The 19,970-nt window shown below is 38.8% G+C and overlaps 2 protein-coding genes and 1 long non-coding RNA gene across 11 annotated transcripts; 2 read left to right on the forward strand and 1 right to left on the reverse strand.

Annotated features, from left to right (window-relative positions):
* The first annotated feature begins 223 nt into the window (after positions 1 to 223).
* LOC105663539 (uncharacterized) lies at positions 224 to 4,501 on the forward strand. The gene is made up of 4 exons (XR_001097003.2): positions 224 to 1,437; positions 1,503 to 1,788; positions 1,867 to 3,366; positions 3,676 to 4,501. It is a non-coding gene; the product is annotated as an uncharacterized LOC105663539 (long non-coding RNA).
* Positions 4,502 to 5,156: 655 nt separating this feature from the next.
* Ino80 (chromatin-remodeling ATPase INO80) lies at positions 5,157 to 19,911 on the reverse strand. 6 transcript variants are annotated; one of them, XM_076537284.1, is made up of 27 exons: positions 19,706 to 19,911; positions 19,350 to 19,563; positions 18,954 to 19,113; positions 18,799 to 18,878; positions 18,512 to 18,723; positions 18,261 to 18,434; positions 17,908 to 18,204; positions 17,667 to 17,825; positions 17,423 to 17,592; positions 17,148 to 17,364; positions 16,983 to 17,070; positions 16,623 to 16,914; positions 16,357 to 16,559; positions 16,158 to 16,298; positions 15,969 to 16,090; positions 15,607 to 15,902; positions 15,040 to 15,538; positions 14,719 to 14,974; positions 14,522 to 14,649; positions 14,361 to 14,455; positions 13,845 to 13,917; positions 12,744 to 12,902; positions 12,567 to 12,669; positions 12,089 to 12,201; positions 11,761 to 11,940; positions 11,352 to 11,700; positions 5,157 to 7,108 (listed from the first exon to the last, which is right to left on the reverse strand). In XM_076537284.1, exons 3-27 carry the CDS (start codon positions 19,085 to 19,087, stop codon positions 6,675 to 6,677), a joined length of 4,974 nt encoding a protein of 1,657 aa, XP_076393399.1. In that variant the 5' UTR covers positions 19,088 to 19,113; positions 19,350 to 19,563; positions 19,706 to 19,911; the 3' UTR covers positions 5,157 to 6,674. The 6 variants fall into 6 exon arrangements, with proteins under 6 accessions (XP_076393399.1, XP_076393400.1, XP_003699981.1 ...); XM_076537285.1 differs by having other exon boundaries at positions 19,628 to 19,911; XM_003699933.3 differs by having other exon boundaries at positions 15,040 to 15,183; positions 15,256 to 15,538; positions 19,350 to 19,911.
* LOC105663520 (uncharacterized) lies at positions 7,122 to 12,958 on the forward strand. Of its 4 annotated transcripts, XM_076537315.1 has the most exons (6): positions 7,122 to 7,580; positions 7,667 to 7,896; positions 7,962 to 8,942; positions 9,096 to 9,188; positions 9,245 to 9,400; positions 9,574 to 12,958. In XM_076537315.1, the coding sequence occupies exon 3, from the start codon at positions 8,006 to 8,008 to the stop codon at positions 8,393 to 8,395; it is 390 nt and encodes a 129-aa protein (XP_076393430.1). In that variant the 5' UTR covers positions 7,122 to 7,580; positions 7,667 to 7,896; positions 7,962 to 8,005; the 3' UTR covers positions 8,396 to 8,942; positions 9,096 to 9,188; positions 9,245 to 9,400; positions 9,574 to 12,958. The 4 variants fall into 4 exon arrangements, with proteins under 4 accessions (XP_076393430.1, XP_076393431.1, XP_076393428.1 ...); XM_076537316.1 differs by having other exon boundaries at positions 9,096 to 9,400; positions 9,556 to 12,958; XM_076537313.1 differs by having other exon boundaries at positions 9,096 to 9,400.
* Positions 19,912 to 19,970: the final 59 nt, after the last annotated feature.

Below are 19,970 nucleotides of genomic sequence, written 5' to 3' on the forward strand. Positions count from 1 at the left end.
CTGTTTCGTGCCAGTTAACTGTATTCGAACATTGGCCTCGAACATGCTAGAACCATGATACATATGCGAAAATGGTACCTGACATTCACGTAACTAGACTAAAAATAGATACTTTGCAAGTATAATGTCTGACATGATTTGATGACATAAAAGTATGGCGCTTATGGCATCAATTTACAGCTAAAGGCTTGAAGAGGTAAATCATCTTAATGCGAATAATCAGTCAATCAATTTACAACTTAGTGTGGATAATTAGCAAATATTTAATTTCCAGCTGCCTGTACTTGAACATGCTAATGGACTTTTCAGCTTGACATGCCATGAAATATGCAACTTTCTTTTATAACGCCATCGAGATAACTGTATCTTATGTTCCAAAATGAAAATTTCCTTCAAGACATATTTTCGCTACGTTGTAACCAAACTGTATGGATGTTAATATTTATCAAGTACCGATCGCTGTCTATCGGCAAGGATACATGCTCCACAGAAGCGCTTAATTAAAGGAGACTTAAAACGGATGATTTATTGCTACGAAATGAACGAATTTCGTAATAACGTTTGATAAGGAAATTTAGTGGATGTTGGTTACCTTATTCGATATCGGAGCGATACGCTTTCTGCCTCTTCGACACTAATTGGCCACGTTAAAATCTCACATCTGTCGTATCAATAATCTCACGCGATACCGTGGTCCTATAATTATTCAAAGATATTAATTATAATTGGGGAAACGATCTACTTCTTTCCCTCCCTTCTCTCTTTTTAGACGTAAATTTGTCGGATAGTGATCTTTCCAATCCTTCTCTTCTCTTCCTTGCACCAGCCTTACGCTTAATTCATGCAAACATTAAGCTTAGAATTTGCATGTATAATTTTAATTACTCATCTCTCATGAAATAACCGGTATTGTTAATATTATCTGGTTATGAATTAGAAGTATTGTAATAGCTCCCCACTTTCTAAATTTAAAAATTACCAAATAACTTGTGGAGATCGATATCAGACTAGAAACTGTTGGTCCTAACGATATGCTTATACCAACTCATTGTTAGTCAGGTGTAGTTTCGTTTCACTCGGCTAATTTGGTCGGTTTTCGTTCGCACGCCAAAATAAAAGCTTCGATTCCGTGTGGCCACAGGTAATTGCCGACGAAAAACGCTGGGGAGCGCCTGGAACCGCACGACCGACCGCCTTTTGATGGTGATCAACGCCAGCCATGGACAAACAACGTCCACCATCGCCACGTATCTCTCCCTAATTATAATTAGCCCACCGATAATTCCTGCTTGAATTCTAATGCGATCATTGGCGTAACTACCTTTTTTCCAGGCTCAACCAACTTTACTACAAAAGTTACAGGTTCTATGATCACATGTCTTCCAGAAATTAAAATTGAAAAGTTTGAAGATTTGAGAAGAAGAGACTTTTAGAAATGTAGGTCTGAATTCGTAATTATTAATATTTTTAAATTGATCAAACTACATGTTACAATGTTTTAGGTTGCTGTTAAAATATTTTGTGAGAAGACTCCCTACCTACTTACGCCAATGTCTCGAATTTTCGCCAGCAACGAAAGCGAAATTGCCCGACGGTTAGTTTTTGCAATGGTGATCGCCTTTCAGTTCTGCCCGAACTCGCGTCATTTGGCCTTCCTGGTTGCTTTAATTTTTGATCAGTACTGATAGAAGGATAGAATTAATTCGGAGGGTTAGAGGGTTCTAGGAAGGTAACCGGTGAACTTGGGAGTAGCTAAAAAATCACTAATGACTGCGTGTATAAACGACGGTTGTATGAATTATGGACATCAGAATTTAAAACGTTTAGGAATTTAACAATTATATGAACTAAATGAATTTCTTTTAGGTTATGTAACTGGAGCTAATGGAATGACGAAGCGAGATTCACGACCCCACTAAATATTCCATCTAAACAGACGTATTTCTGTTGACGGACAGGAAGTTATCCCCCAGAATCAACAGGTGAATCGTTTCGTAACAGGAACATCTCTGAAATTCAACCAATTACGTCCGTGTGATTAAACTGGGATGAATGGATGTTTGCCATGCGCTAGTGCAAATTGAGAAGAGAAAAGTCAACATTGTTCATACAAAATGGATCGTTATCTCTGGTAGCAAACAATAGAGCATTGCAATTCATTTGAAAGAAAATCTGACACAAAAACGTTGCAAAATCAGCATCAATTTAAAGCGTAGAATTTAAAAAAGACGAATACATAAATGTTTTGTTATAAATGCATTGTTGTAAGTCATTTGAAAGACAGAAAATCTGACATCTTTTCAAAACATTGCAAAATCAGCATCAATTTGAAGCGCAGAACTTGAAAAAGATGAATGCATAAATGTTTTGTTATAAATGCATCCTTGCAAGTCATTTGAAAGACAGAGAATCTGACATGATTTCAAAACATTGCAAAATGAGTATCAATTTGAAGAACATGAAAAAGGTGAATACATATCTTGTATAAATGCATCCTAAGCAAACATGGTTTAAGAGAAACTTTTAGCATCGATTGTATCGTTGGAAAGTTATTGACACGATCCATCTTAAAAGTAATTCCACTTGTCATGAGAAGCGACAGCGTAAGAAGCGTCGGTATTTATACATTTTACACTTTGATCCATTACCGTGTGTCATCGAATGCGAGATCGATGCGATAGATCGTTATCAGTCGGGTAAAAGAAACGGTATTCGAAACTACACGAAGTAACCGTGTTCTTTTCATTTAGGAGACAGCTCGACATAGTCGTTTAATGGTCGACAATTAACGATGAAAAGGACCTCGAAGACACGCTTTCATCGAGAAGCGACGTTCGATATTAATTTCAGAATGATCAGTAGGAAACATTCTATACTTGGAATATATTCCGAAGATCTTCAATCGATCACCTCAAAGAGACGATAAAAATTATTCACGAAGAACACCTGTCACATGTGCTCACGCCGTGTCCTCGCGAAGATCAGGCATCGATTACACTCCTTCGAGAGTTAATTAACCAATCAAACTGACGGTGGAATTTGAAAGAATGCCGTCACGTGTCCTGTGACTAATTGCTATTTCCTTTTCGACGAACGATCGATCATCTTTATGGATTTTATACTTTGTCCAAGTTCGTGTATGAATCGTTTACTTAGAATCCAGCGGAATGATTCGACAGAGGACTTAAAAATAGCTCCATGGAACTATCCTCAAGATTCGTTCACAAAGCGACACGCCTGTTTAGATTCTCCTTTGACGATATAACTCACAATCACTCCATTAACTAATTACCTTTAATGATTTCTCTCCATAGAAAGTATACGTACATAAATATCATAAACGAGAAGAATCCTTATTAAACCAGCGTGAGTAGAAAACACGTGGGATAAATGTAACGATATTGTAAATTAAAACCGTGACGAATAGAAACTGGTTCGTGAATATGTATGAATATAACGCGGCTTTTAATAGCTTCTTACGATATTAAAACGCGAGTTGTTATGCCGGTGAAACGGTTCCTCTTTCGCGAAATAGCATGGTTCTCACGAACTGTACGGATTGACCCCTGCTACAACGCGATAATTAAGTTCCGAATGTAAAAAGAAATCGTGTTGTACAAAGAAATTCGATTCAAGAGTTTTGTCAAAAATTTTAATCCAAATTTATCGTTTCAGTTAACATGACTTGCTGTACGTGGAGAATGGCATTAAATATTTGAAGGAAGAATCGATAGTAAAATATTCTTGTCGCAGATCTATTATTATCGCCAAATATTCCGGAAAAAAGCCAGGCAAAGTAAAGTGGCCATTGCGATTCAGGATGAGTCCGAACACGAGAAAACACGGTGAATACGGAATTTCCGATATCAAGTGTAAAGCAAAAAAGAGACGAGCTATGCGACTGCCAAGTGACCTTGTACAAGATGCAATTGAAGAGTAGGATAGTCATGCAAGTAGACTGTTTTATTTGTTTCCTAATTGACCAATAACACACAGTAACCATAAACGTCTCAAAGGGTCGAGGAATCAAAATCCAAGAAGCGTTGAAGAAGCAAAGGACCTCAATCAATTTTATGTCCCCTGGATCAAGCGATTGTCAGTGGCAAAGATAAAGAGAGAGACAAGAGAGCAAAGAGAAGAGGACCATGCGATGCACCTGCTCTCAGGTGTACGTCCGCACCTTCCATCCGCGCGTGCAATGCATCTCTTTCCTCTCCCTTTTTCTCTCGTGCAATCTCGCTTCTCCTGCATCAGCGAATGTGCAAGCTGGTCGATGTTAATCCTTAGTTAAGGATTCCACGACTAACGCTGATAGTCTCGGGGAGACTATGGGCCTATAGTTCGATGGGGTCTTTGGTATGCCACCAGAGAAACTTCAGGTAATTAAATTTACGGCGAGTGCTGGATCAACCCGATAAATTTATCAACGTTATTTTTGGAGGCGAGTTTACGTCGGCCAGGTGTTTCCCCATGAAGGTATTTTCATGCGTGAACGTTCTAGAATGACCCTTGTTTACCTCGAATTCAAGTTGTCATTGCTGGAGTTTTTTTCAAGCTTTCTGCTACAAGTTTCTTCAGCAACGTTCCCTAACAGTTTCTAGTGTTACATCTATTTTCTCTTGAAAAATTATTCGAATACCGCTGTATTGTACCATACTAATTTGTGCTATAATTTTCAGAGTCTGCTACGAGATCCTTGATACGTAATTGCGAGGTCAGGTATGCGACACACCTCAAGTTTGAACAGCAATGAACTAAACGCTTCGATTATGTCCGGTTTACCGTGAAACCTTGACAAAAAAACAAATAGCATTCGTTCGAGGCGTGTTGGTGACACCAGTCTCGGTTCATCCATTATTCACCGTTCATCCATTTACTTCATTTACCTCGTTCACTTGGTCGTGTCGGCGCAAAAAACCAGCAACCGGACACACTCGTAACGCGTCACTATCCAAGGAATGCATCGCAGAAAATAAACTCAACGCACGGGATGTCATTACCAAGAAAATGGTTTTTTTCCATCTATGCTCCTAGATTTGTAGCATTACAAAATGTCTTTGTTAACGCACATAATTCCAGGTTCACCTGGCAAACTCTGTGATGGCAGCAAATTTAAAGGATTGAAGACAGAACTCATTGGCATTGAAGACAGAACATTGGCCATTTGAATCGTTTATTGCTAATATAAATACCTTTTTTATGTTTTTTTTTTTATAAATCGAATCGGCGTGATGACGGTTCATAAACACGCATAAAAAATATCGTTTAACCGAGCCTAGCGACGTAACGGTGCTACAATAGTTTGACGAATTGTAATATTCTAAAGAGTGAAGAATAGGAGGGATGAAGGCGCAAGGAGAAAAGCGAAGGAACGAGGGACGGTTTCGTAAAGCAATTGTGGAAAAAGAAACGAAACGTGAAAGGTATCTTGCTACCTTCTGTTCATTCGATTGCTTTCACGTTCGTCCCTTGTTCGCTCGTCACAATTTTAATAATGCTACAATGTGTCCAAGTGCGGTACATTTGCGACGTAGGTTTCCTTTGGCTAAAAATGAATGTAGATTTTACTAATATGTTAATTTTCAAATCTCCAAACTGCTTGATTTGCAAACTCAAAAATTTGTCAAAATGAATCTTCTACATCATTTTTTTTAGAAAAACTCGTCAATGTACAATCAAAATCAAAAGCTATTAAGTTGTTGCATGTCAAACTGATTTAAAAACGCGTGAAGACACCATAAAATTTACGGAATATTCCAATTTATATCCAACGTTCACATTTTCGAACCTTAAGCTGCTACACTGCGATACTATGTCATAATATCGGATTTCGGTTATTGTTCGTTGTAACTGGCAGCTAGCCACTTTATATCGAGAACATCAGTGAAACGCAGTTATTTTCGTCAAGCTCAAAATTGATATGCCGTAAGTGCTATTTCACTTTTATGTCACGAACGGTTTTAGAAACCATTTGACAAGCAACAATTTAATATTTACTGTTCGCCTTCGTTTTAAGAAATCGACGCTGCAAAGAGTCTTTTTTGGCAAGAACTCCAATTCTTCCAGAATCTTTCTTTTCGTTTTGCTCGAGGTCTGCTATTGTCCTTTCTGACTGTTTTCCGAATTTTGTTCCCGAATCTCCAGCCAGCTCGAGCTTCTATTAAGTACCTAACGTAACGCGAATGGCGTGAATTTGTACAGATTGCCTAAACGACCCCAGCGCTCCGAAGGGACTAATTTATAAGGGAAAATTACGCTCGGTTATCTTTAATCGTTTACGATAAGCTTAAATATCGACAAGTGTTTTTTTTATACATAGTTTATAATACAGAAGAAAATCGACGTTGATCAACATCGTTCTCATCGTCACAGGATCCAGGGTTCTCCTCGCAGCTAAATGCCAGCTAACTTGCAAGCCGTAGTTACGCTAAACGCCAGCTAATTGTCATTCGTCGAGAAAACGCTAAATTCGTTAAAAAGATTGAATTGCACTATTTGAGCGTAAAATCATCACGTGAAACTTCATCTACCACATGTTCTAATGCTTCGTTATATCACCGAACAATCAACATTGTACATTGTTACTTTTTTCAGGGACTTCGTCAGACGTTTTCCGGAACACTGGTTCAAGAATCTCCCTCGAGTATCACGCGAAGGAACTCGCCCTCCGGAAGCTAGGACGAACCGCGTGGCTGTTGCTGCTGCTGTTGTTGCTGTTGCTGCTGCTGCATGTAAAATCCGAAGGGGCGAGATTCGAGGGTAGACGAAGAGAACGACGAGGAAGATGCGTTCATATTGGACGAGGATATTAAGGAGCCCGATCCTGAGGGACGCTGCGCGGACTTCTGTTGATTCATCGACGCTATGGTTTGTTGAGATCGTAGAGGAACCGGAAGCGGTCGTTGGACTTTCCTGCCTTGATGATGACCCGGGGTACGGTACCCTTGGTGGCCTGGACCGGTTGGCCTCAGGCGGGGTCTGCCGGGACCTCTCCGAATCGTCGGAGGAGCTCCCCTGCCTGACATAGCGCCTAGAGTGCCTACGGGTCCTAGAGGACCCACCGTGCTGGGACCGTCGCCTTCTGCTGGACCGGATGTCCCTTGTATCCCTGTAACATGGTAATTCTTAACATTATGTCTGAACGCATCTGAGTCCATGATTGTATCTGAAAAAATTTATGTATTCCAGAAAATACAAGGCAAATGGTAATTAAATTATGAGAATGGATTATCGAGATGTGGAGGAATGCGTGGAGTGATAAGAATGTCCTGGAGCGACGAATTTCGCGAGAAAGAGGACGCTCATGCCCCTGAACATTTTCACGATTATAATGGCAGATGCAGGCTACGAAGGCCCTCCATTTAACGTGGAGTGGTCTGACCAGTTAATCGGTTATTCACCGGTACACCGCGGCATGGAAGACAAACTCGAAAGATCGTGCCACGGCATCTATTCAAGTGATCGCACAGGAGCCGGCCACGAGGACGAGCCAAGGGTGTACAGAGGGGAAGAGAATTTAATGAGATAGCGAAGAGAGAAAAATTCTGGGCGAAGGAGGAGGGTGAGTGACAGGGTCGGAGGTCAGTAGCCGAGCAAGGATGTACGATGCTCCTTGTCTTCTTCCTTCCTTCCTTTCGCTCATTCTTTTTCCCTTTTCCTGTTTCAGAGTCGTCGACATTCCTTGCCACGTTTCTCGATCCTTTCAGGAGACGCTCTTCAGCCACCTCGCGAGAGGAACTTCGAGTGGCCACTCGAGAACAAAAGGACCAAGGGTGAGAAAAGCTCGGGCTCGACTCGTCTCTTTGCAGAAGAGCGAGTCGTTACGTGCTTTCGAAATTCTGCACGCGATTTCGTCGACGAGATTTCGAAATCCTTGAAAAGCTTGCCACGATAACGGTTCGTATTATCAACTACGATTGCCAGAAAAATTTATGTACATTTTATTCACTTGGTCTGAACAGAAAAACCAGAAAACTCAAGGAGACTGAAGTTTAACAAGAACAAGATGAAGTTTAATAAGGACAAGATGAAGTTTAACAAGGACAACATGAAGTTTAACAAAAAGGACAACATGAAGTTTAACAAGAAGGACAACATGAAGTTTAACAAGAAGTACAACATGAAGTTTAACAAGAAAGACAACATGAAGTTTAACAAAAAGGACAACATGAAGTTTAACAAGAAGTACAACATGAAGTTTAACAAGAAGGACAACATGAAGCTTAACAAAAAGGACAACATGAAGTTTAACAAGGAAGACAACATGAAGTTTAACAAGAAGTACAACATGAAGTTTAACAAGAAGTACAACATGAAGTTTAACAAGAAGTACAACATGAAGTTTAACAAGAAGTACAAAATGAAGTTTAACAAGAAGGACAACATGAAGTTTTAGTACCAATATAAAATAACAGCATTGCAAATAGAAAGCAATGATTCAGTCGTATGACACAATTAGATGAGAGTAACACAAAATGGCACTCACAGGATTTAAAGCAGAATAAGATCGCCACAAAAGCGAAAGAAGAATCGATCCTAATTGAATTCATATCCAGGCACGCAGGCAACGAGGGGTCGGTTAAAATATTTTCGCGTCGAGGGTCCGCGATTCCCGCGAAAAGCACGCGTGGGTGAGATTCCCGGCGGGAGATAGAGCCCGGTGTACAAAGAGGGTCTGCAGAAGTTTCGAGGTAGCTGGAAGAGCGAATGGAACGCGAGGATCCGCGGAATGCCGACCGTCCGGCTGGCAGTATCCTCGTCCTATCTTCTCGCATTATCCTGCCGTATCTCAGCCCGACAGCCGAACTCCTTCGTCCTTTACCGACCGGCTTCTTTCACCCATACCCTGAAGGGCCGTCTCCCGGCAGTTTGAAGCCGGAGAAAATTATTGCATTCTAAAACGAGGGACAATGAAATAGTTTCGTACCCTCGATCCCTTCAAGGTATAATGAATTGCTCGATATCGTAATGATAGGAAGAGTTTAAGCACTGAGATTATGAAGGGGCTTTAGCCTTGAAGTTATAGCTTTTATAATTTTAATCTTAAACTCAAAGTTTCAAGGTTTTGAAATTCTCTAACAGATATATTTTTGTAGGTTTGACAAGGATTATGATGGTAGGAGGATGCTAGTTGGCCTTGAAGAATTTGCAGATTTGAAGATTTGTATATTGTTATAACTAACCTATAAGTTAGTCTCTAAGTCTCTAGTCTTAAGTTGAAAGTCTCTAACAAATATTTTTGTAGGTTTAAATGAGCCAATGGAATTTGAAAGAAGATTGACCCGTCGCGGAACCATAAGCTGTTCCAACCACTCGAACTGGTTGAAATTACTTTCCGTTACACGACACGGAAATATGATGGAAGCAATGCGAGCAAGATGACACGGTGCGGTACGATCAGGTACGGCACGATTCGACTGAAACCAACCCCCTACATCTTCCCTTTCGAACCATCCCCAACAGTTATCTACTCGCGAATTAACATTATGAATACGAATCGTTCATGCAATTTTATCGTTAAAAACTTTGCAAACTGAATATTCACGCATGTTTCAGAATTCCATGAATTTTCAGGACAGAATTTTCGCAAATGCACATCTCAGAAGGGCATCATATTACTTTGGATACATCGATCATGTCTCGTTCGCATCTCCATCGATGTCCTAAATACAAGAATGTGCAAAGGGAATTTAAGGTTCGAATAACCAGAGTAATAAATGAATGTAATTATGTAAAATTGGAAGCAAAGATCAAGAAAGAAAAGATACACGGAGGAAGATACAAAAGTCTAATTACCAAACGAAACAAGAAGGACATGACAAACAAACAAAAACGAAGAAGACAAAGTAACGAAATGATAGTAGAAAGGAGAAGGAGAAAAGAGAGGGGTGAGCGAGTTCCAAAAACCTAAGAAGAGCATCATCGATCGCAGCTGTCGCGTTCGCTCCGCACCTGCTATTGTCCGCTCGCTTTCCAGTCCGACGACAAGTGAGAGAAAAGGAGAAAGAGAAGAGAACGACCCCTTTCCTTTCCGTATATGTAGCACGAAAACATCGTGCAACGCGCGAGGTGCCGTGGCGCACGTTGCCCGCGTAAACTTCGGTCCACGTGTCGTTTCGTTTCGTTGCGTGAGGCCACCTACTCGTGTGGCTCGCTTTCGTCGAGCCTTCTCGCCTCTCTCCTTTTTCCTTTTTTGCTCCTTGTCACGCATCTCCTTTTGCGTTATGCAACGATACACGCGCGACAAATTGTTCTCCAAAATTCGACTGTTAACAACATTCCAATTGCAAAGAAGAGAAGTTCTTTTTGGCAGTCATTTGCATCGAGCTTGGAGTTAACACAAGTGCCGCTTTGAGACTTTTTATAAAAGGGAGTAGTAAGCCCGGATCAATAGAATGATCAGTTTGTGGCAAAAAGTAACCACCTAAGCCAAGATAAGCCCGTCCCAGAAGACACGTCCTCGAACGACATGAAAACCGCGAACGAATGAGTCACTGGACTTACTTCGATGGGGGTAGATATCTCGAAGGGTAAATCGCGTACCCTTAGGAAACAACGCCAACTGTTCCCTGAAGCACTTGCGCACATGTAACCGCGAGGGAATTTCGATGGACCCACGGACCCTGGGGTACTTTCTTTTTTGCACCGAGCGAAACCCCATGAGAACCCGACCAAGTGGTGCGATACAGACAAAACTGGGGTTCGGATCTATGAAAGAGTCAGAGGAATTAACGGGGTCGATTCGAGGGGAAACGCGTCACGAAAAGTCATTTTCATCGGTGTGGACCATTTCGAATTTGGTCCCCGTTCTCTTTTAATCCTCTTAACTGTATCGCGAACTGTTGTGGAGTCGGTCGTTTCTCAGCGACTTAAGCTTAAGTTTCGAGTGAGAATTTCACAGATGGAGGATTTAAGGACGCACGAACGTACATGCAAGTTCTCTTCCGTTATGCGCAAATGATTTCCAGAATCAATAGCACGCGATTTTACAAATAGTTTACGTGAATTTCACAGATGAAGAGATTCAGGTCTCGTTTCGCGTTTTCGAGGACAACTGTATACACTTTAATCTGTGCTGCAATCTGCTCAATATTCCTGCCTTGATTATATGCACCTGATTTTCTGTAGCGTGCAATATAAACAGGATAAAAGCTGTCCCAGTTAATTATCCGAGTTAATCGCATCAGTCGATTGTATAAATTAAATATTACACGAGCTTAACGTTCGAAGTTCGGTGTGCAAGGGTGTTTGCATATTCATCGCTTTACATTTTTTTCCCTCTTGCAATAAACCTCGACATCATTTAGTGTTATCGATAAACTAGTATGTAATCGCGTGAACAAAATACTCACCGTGTTGAAAAGTTTGTTCATTGGCTATACTACTGCTGGTCGGAGACAAAGATGACGGTGACTGAGGATCGCTAAGACCCTTTGAAGGATGAAGCAAGAGTAGACCTCTACCCTTTCCTCCAACAGGACCTCCTCGACGAGACCCACGAGGTCTGCCTCTTTTACTAGTACCGCGAACGTTAGGTCTCATTCGAACTCCAGTTCCACTGCTGAAGGGCATGTGATGCTCCAGACGATTGACCTTCCCAGCTTCTCCAAATTGGCTAATTCGTGATTGTCGAGTGTCACTCGAGGTTGCTCCTACGGGTCCATCGACGTCGACCACGAGTCCGTCGTTACTTGTCTCGTCCTGAGTGAATTAAATTGTTATTAAGAGAAAACAGGCATGTCTTCGTATATGTATACAGACCTCTGATTTAACTGGACTTGTTGGTACACTGTAGTCATCTGTGCTATCAAGGATTTGTTGATGATTGTTGAGGTGATAGGGCTGAATACCACTTTGACTGTTCTCGTTGGAATTGGACTGAAATCCGTCACCGATCTTATCACCGTTCGCGTCAGACAAGCAGGGCTTCTTCGCGTCACCCTGGAAATGCAAGAAAAATTAAAGTTAGTTCAGAGAAGAACCGCTTGAAATAATGTTAAGGAAAGAATGAAAGTAAGATTCTATCAGTAAGGGAGAAATGGAGAATGAGAAGACTGGGGACTGATAGCTCTAAGGGCATCGAGCTTACCTTGACCGGAAGCGCGGTTAACTTCCTCTTCCGGTCCCTCTCCTTATGGTATAGGTTCAACTCGAGTCGGACATCCTCAGCATGCTGCTTTCTCTCCTCGCTCCGTTGGCTATCTGAAATATATAAACGTGGGCTTGTATATACGGGGACGTTCGTTACTTCTTTTTTATTATTATTCGTTATTAAGGTATTAGCATAACCTAACGAGCATAATGTAATTGCACCAACATTCTTTCCATCCTCTTATCTATCCCTTTTTGTCTAACTTGGTATAGTTTGTGTAACATGATGCAACCAAAATTGCACCTGAATTAGTAACAATATTTAGACTAAAGATTATAGAATTTTTATAGAGGTTGTGAAGTTTTTATATATTTTAACTTCTCGTCTGCTTTAATAATTTGTTTACTTTTGTACTGATTTGTTATTATAAATCACTCCATCAAAATTAGCATCTGATGCATTTTGTGATACTTACATTTGGCTTCAATCTCTTCATCATCCAACAACAGGGAAACAACTTCCTTAGGCTTCAATGTATCTGGTTTAAAGTTTCCACCGCTAATTACCATACGTTGTATCTAAAAAAAATTCATCAGCAAATTACTCCCAAGTCTGACATTCAAAAACTTGATTTCTGAAGTCCAACACCGACCTCGCTCTTTTCTCGAGCACGCTGCAGTATCCTCTCCTCGATAGTTCCTTTGCAGATCAATCGATACACCGTAACCTGCTTCGTTTGTCCTAGCCTGTGAGCGCGATCCATAGCTTGCTGATCCACCGTTGGATTCCAATCACTGTCATAGAATATTACCTGCAAAATAATTTTGCTTTAGTATCAAGTTATAATTAAACATTGCAATTTCTGAATACACTTGAGTCTCGCTATATGGCCCATGAAACATTTCCCAAATTCAATTTTTAAAAATTTCCAAAGGGAAACCTTATAAGAAGACTGTACTGTAATGTAAAATTGACAAAAGTTTTTAAAAATTATTTCCTTTCTTGTATAAAAGAATTATCATGTTTTGAAATCTGTGAAAATAGAATTCAGATATCTGTTACACGGTGCTCTAGATAGAGACAGTTCTCTTTCTATTCGATATTCGAACGAGGGCATATGCAAATGCATTTGATAATGCATACCTACGGCCCACATTCGTGCACTTTCGTACGTAACAGAATGCAAAGTTTCGGCACTGCAGGGGAACGACCCTGACCAAAAGTCTTATCGATCCTATCAATTAATTTGCGGCAACATTTCGCCTGCAGTCAAGATATATGCACGTTCCTATTCAAATACTGCTTCGTTCATCTGAACACGTGATAAATAGTTCCATTTGTAACATCGTTATTAAAGATCTTTTCTTGCTAACATCAAATTTACGTGAAAAGTTACTACACAGAGTACAGTTCTATTATCTATCTGCATATCATGAAAAATGATATTTGATCTGACACGCTTCCAGTCTTGTTAAATCGATGACAGATACTGAAGACTATCGTGATCAAATACTGTCTCCAAGAGAAACGAAATAGTGATTCCTCACGCTATGTATACATTTGGTTCTTATGCTATAGCGTTTCTGATCAATTACTATTGTCACAGTTGTTTGTCTTTAATTCCAGAATAAACGAAACGTTGCTCGAATTAATTTCTCCCACACTTGAAGACGTGCACTCCTTTGTACACTCCACAGCCAAGAGAAGCCCACGTCGCACCCAAGGTACCATGTCAAAGGATGAAATTACTAACCGTGTCCGCAGCAGTGAGATTTATTCCCAGTCCTCCAGCTCGGGTGCTCAATAGAAAGACAAAAATATCCGCCCTGAAATATGAAACAACCCCTGTAGAACTGAATAGTCAGATAGGATGTGTTTAGTATGGAAATTCATTCAAAGTGCCTGGCACTTAGAGGATTTCCTATATGAAATGCATAGGCTACGTTAATATTTGTACCACTAAAGTACAACTGAAATATCAGTATTAATATTGGTAGAAAAAAATTTGTCTTTTTGCAAGTCTGTTAAATCGTGTATTCCTGACAGGCAGACAGTGCAGCTGTCGGGACAGGGCGATTCGCCGATTAATTCGTTGATTATACACGAGTGAGCGAAGGGCATACTTTAGACATGCAACACGATACAGGACTAATACATATTCTAAACAAGAAAAAGAGTTCGTGTAGTTCGTTATCCTCATTAAAAATATAACCCCCTTCTAGATCTAGAGATATTAAAATGTCTTGTTACATTTTATAAGAAAAGTTACCGTTTCTGAAAATCTGCGACCATGTCACGTCGATCTGAGATTTTAGAAGAACCGTCTAATCTCATGAAAGTGTGTTTCCTATGATACATATATTCCTACAACAAAAATGCAATGTTCAATCTCGTATAATTACAATGTTACATAGAATTAGATTTTAATACCTCTAATAGATCAATCATCTTTGTCATCTGAGAATAAATGAGAACTCGATGACCTTGTTCTTTGAGGCGACGCAAAAGACTGTCCAATACTGACAATTTTCCTGCATCCGTCACTAAGGTTTGCTTATCTAAATCATTAAAATAACATTCATTAAAATTCATATAAAAAGATTTAAAGCGATATAAAAAATAATTACCCGGTACGATAATATTTGACCAGCCATTAATCGGTGTACATGCAGATATTCCACCGTATGGTTCGACGGAAAATGTTGGTATTGTCTGTGCTACACGAGAATGAGAGCTCTCTCGTGACGATGAAGTAGAGAGAGCTTGTTCACAACCGAACCAAAGAAGTCGTTGACCAAAGTTTCCGCCGCATTCTTCGTGTCTCCTCCACGCACACGCTGCAGAACTATTACTAACATACAGTTTTCGCGGACTAGCTTGAACCTAAAATTAACAGCCACTTATTGCATTGCTCGTTATTACTGCATTCTATTGAGTCGCTTAAATACCTTAGGATAAGTATCGCAAATAAAAGATGGAATGGTAGTTTGTTGACAGTATCGCATTATCGGTGGTCTGGGAAGGTGAGGATGTTCTGGTAACAAAGTAACTTTTGACTCTTCTTGTTCTGCTTTGGTAGAAGGAAGTATCCTCTGCGAAACACAAAGCAAGTATATAGATGCTTCATTAAATAACACGAAAAATATTTTTAAATTATCCTCAACCTTCAATAATTGATTAGCTGCTTTTTTACTACTACGCAGAATTCGATGGGCAACCGTTTCAGGCATTGAATGAATGACATGTGTCGTATGAGTATATACAGGTTCTCCCTCGATTATCTTTCGCGTGAATATTAAATTCTGCAACGATCGTGACGAGCTGTTAACCCTCCTAGGTAGAAGAATCATTTCATTTCTAGGTATTTCTGTTCTCTCGTCGGCGTTCCAATCTTCCCAATAATGCATCATCTTTATCTTTCTTTCCATTATAGTCGCAAGACATAATCTGAACAGGTATAATAAACTTAGTGCCATGAATCATTAGATACGTTTGGTTTGAACAGTTCTATATACCTGAATAATATACCAACGATAAATATTTGATTTATTTCCATTGGAGATAAGTTAATAAATCGACTGAAAGAGAAGAAATTTTGAGAGAAATCTGCGCTGCCATCGTGAAGAGTTCGATGTATGTGTTCCGTAGCAAATATAAATAACTTATTGTACAACAAGTGATCTTTGGATGGCAACGAGAGGTGCAAGAGTCCCTCTATATATAACAATGCGGGCATTTCGTAACATTCTGTACGCATGAATAATGGAGATTTAGCATCTCTGCGTTCGAACAGTTCTGGATGATTGCAAACCTGAAATTAGCATTATAAAGAAAATATTCATAGACATGCAAAGTGGTGTGACATATTAATTACTACCTTTCGGAATTGCATGACTAGATTCATAAGATTTGATGTGAAATTTTTATCATTTGTTGCAGTATCACCGCCGCCCACTGTATAATGTAATAAATCTTCTATCCTAATTTTCTTCTTCAATGCTGTACAAAAAGCATATCACAGTTATGACAACTATAATAATTACACATATAAAAAATATATTCTTACCCGAATAAAGTAGCTTTTGACGAGTGGTGAGCGGACAATACACCATTACTTCGATTTTGTCCGATAATTCATTTTCCACATCCTTCTTTATTCTTCGTAACATGAAGGGTTTCAGAATCATATGCAATCTCGATAAATGCTCTAAATAAAAAAATATATATGTATACCTATTTATAAACTTTGTAACAGTAATCCTTACTTTCATCGATCCCCGTTTTGTTTTCTGCATGGCTCTCGATATCTTTGGAAAACCATTCATTGAATTCATCGTGAGAATCGAATAAAGTAGGCATTATAAAATGTAACAATGCCCATAACTCTGCCATACTGTTCTGAATAGGTGTACCGCTAAGTAACAATCTATTGCGGCAACTAAATCCAAGTAATAACTTCCATCTCATACTGTAAAAGCGTATTAACATATTAAGTGCTCATAACGAAATTAAAAGGTCAATAAACACCGACCTGCTGGTGCTTTTTATAGCTTGTGCTTCGTCTAAAATCATGTACTGCCACTTTATTCTGTTAAAATACTTATAATCGGTAATAACTAATTGATAACTGGTTATCACAACGTGAAATGAAGCTTCTTTTGTATGTAAATCTTTAGTGTCCCAAAATTGTCTCAATATTTTCCGTTCCTGTGGATTACCCCAATATGGAACCACTTTGAACATTGGTACAAATCGTGCCATTTCCTGTTGCCAATTGTGTAACGTCGAAGCAGGCGATATGATTAAAAATGGTCCCCACACAGCTGCGAAAAACATTATAATTTACTCGCCATGTTTTAAAATGTAACAACAATGTTGAAAAAAGACGTACAATATCTTTCAGCAACATGACACAAAAACGCTATAGATTGTACAGTTTTTCCTAAACCCATTTCATCTGCCAAAATTCCACTAATACCCTAAAAGGAATATCAATTATTAATATCTTTGTTTTTAAAAAGGATGATGTTATGGATAGTTTAATACATGAACCAACCTGATCATACAAATTAGCTAACCAATTCATTCCTTTCAATTGATATCCTTTAAGATTTCCTTTAAAAATCGAGGGCTGCGGATGTTCCAGATTTTCAGGGGTATCGCTAAGTCGTAACTCTTGAGATGCTGTTGCGGTATCAAACTGTTTTGCCCTAGCTTTTTCATTGTCAAATGCTTCAGTAGCATTCTTTTTCGCTTTCTGTTTCATGACTTCACTGTATAACAAATAATTATTATAATATTTTGTTGTTTCGATATTCATTAAATATTTACCTGTCATAATCATCGATCCCAACAAGTCTCGGATTTTTTTCCTCGTCTAGCTGATTTAAAATTCTCAACTGTTCTTCGGGCGAAGCCTTTCCTAATTTTCGGGACATAAAATGAGCATACAATTCAGTTTGAGTTATAAGAAAGTTTAACTTTCTTTGTTGCCGTTTTGCCTAAAACATGAAGGAATTTAAATCAGATCTTAGTTTGTAAGTAAATGTAACAAATTACGAAGGTAATTAATCACCTCAATCAACTCGACATCCATTTTTCTCTGCTCTTCAGCTTCTTTTTCTAATCTTCTCCTTGTTTCACGTTCGACTCGGTCGTAACGTTTCCAATAGGCTTGCATTTCTCTTGTTAGACGTTTTGCTTTCCAGATAGTCTCTTTCATGTTTCTCTGTGACTATAAACATGAAAAAAACATACAAAATTTTTAATTATCCTTAAATATATATAAGCAATAACAGAGATGCAGTACTACTCACTTGCATAGCCTTTTGTCTCCAATGTCTCATGCAGTGCTGTGCTACTTTCTTACAACTAATTAACATTTCCTTATGATTATTAGTTTTTGCTCTTTGTACTTTTCCCAGTTCCTTTTTAGACATCATTACCCAAATTTTTCGTCTTCTCATTGCCATTACTTCAGGACTTTTATTGTTATGCTTCTTCCTTCCGCGTGGTCGAGGTTGATGACGCATTATTGCTTCCAATTCAGCTTCATCTAATTCCTCTTCTTTGGGAATAGTACGATCCCATTCTTCTTCTGGATATTCACCTTCCTAAAAACCATGTATGATAATAATCTAGGATAAGCGGCGATTTCGATTTCACATACAAGGTAATCTTCTGATGGTCTATGGCGGGGAAGTTTTTCCTTTTTTATTTTTATCACTTTTTTCTCTGGCTTCTTTTCTTTCTTCTTTTTATTTCCAACTATTAATTTCTGATGTTCTAAAAATCTGTCATAACTTGACAATAACCCAGCACTATAATATTGGTACTGAATGTTCTGAAAATAATTATTATTTATTGTATGGATATGTACCTCTCCCTAATACAATTTTAGTTTAAATAAATTGATCTTACCTCTGGTTTCTGATAAAAACGAGCTTGGTACTTTTTCCTAAGTATATGAAACTTTAACATTTCTTGAAAATCTTCTTCTGTTATAGGACTATCTGTATCAGATCCTGAAGCTGAACTATCAGATGAATCACTCAATAGAATATCCTGCAACCATCTACGTTCCTCTCCCACACTTGACATGTTGTATAGTCTCAATTTATTTATTCTCTCCTCTATAAAATTAAAAATTAGTACACAATACAATGGAGCAAAATATTACTTTTAAAATACATAAATCATTTCCACACCTTCTTTACGAATCAGAACATTATCGAGATAATTGTCTGATCCTTCTGAAGATTCTGAAGATACAGATTTATCATCCTCGCTGTAAAAGTAAAGAGAATACAAATTTTTCATCATGTTTACAGTTATCTAAATTTTATTTAAATGTGAAATCTACCTAGCTGGATCTTGAAACAGTTCGTTAATCTGTCTTAGAAAGGGCTGTACATTAAGGCTACGCTCCAATCTTTGCAGGTGCAAAGGAGCAGCCATTTCTGCTTCTAATCTCATCGTGCGTGCCCTATCTGTCATTACCAGTTTATATAAAATTCAATAACCTACAATAATAAAAAGATTATTGTCAGTAACAACATTAAAATCTTTATTCGCATTGGAAACAACCTTTATCATATCCTTTACACTACGCTTTATAAAATCCTTCTAACATGTATAAAATACTATTTAATTATGCAAACTGAGTATGATCAATCACTAAAATAAATTGATTTAAAATAGCAACATCCACAGACCCGTTGTCAAGGAAACAAATACTTGATCTGCAACATGTACGAACCTAATATCATTCTGTGATTATTTGACATTTCAATAAATACATTAAATGATTTTGATAGTACGTGTTACATGGACGACAGGAAATATTTCGTGTAATTCGTACATTGCGTGTAGCCAAAATAAAACATCTATGTTGCGCTCTGTATTAATAAAAGCATATAGGATTTTGCTCCTTACTGCATTGCCACAATGCTAGATTGTTTATTTTGTGTTTCCTGTAACGGGTAATACATGTTAAAGGCGTGCGATCGCCGTGTGGAACCGTGTGTAACCAATTACATTATATAAGGTGAATGACACGACGAATCGAGCTGATGCGGTTATAATTTCGCGAAATATTCGATAGTTTTGGATCACCTTCGGTTTGGTTAGAAGTAGCCCCACTTATTTAGCACGTAAGATAGGGTCGACCGCGAGGAAATGATTCCCTTTGTTCACATTGAAATTGGGTGTATCAGTCGGAGGGAAATACATAGTAGAAAGAAGCCTAGAGAACGCAGACATTTGGCGTGCCATAAAACCAGGGCAGGGATAGGGCATATTGTGGGCCACCATTTTTGTTTTCAATAGGTGGCGCCACGTTAGTCAACCGTATAGATGATCCACGGCTTTACCAACATTT

Source organism: Megachile rotundata, chromosome 11, assembly GCF_050947335.1.
Source record: "Megachile rotundata isolate GNS110a chromosome 11, iyMegRotu1, whole genome shotgun sequence".
Taxonomy (NCBI): domain Eukaryota; kingdom Metazoa; phylum Arthropoda; class Insecta; order Hymenoptera; family Megachilidae; genus Megachile; species Megachile rotundata.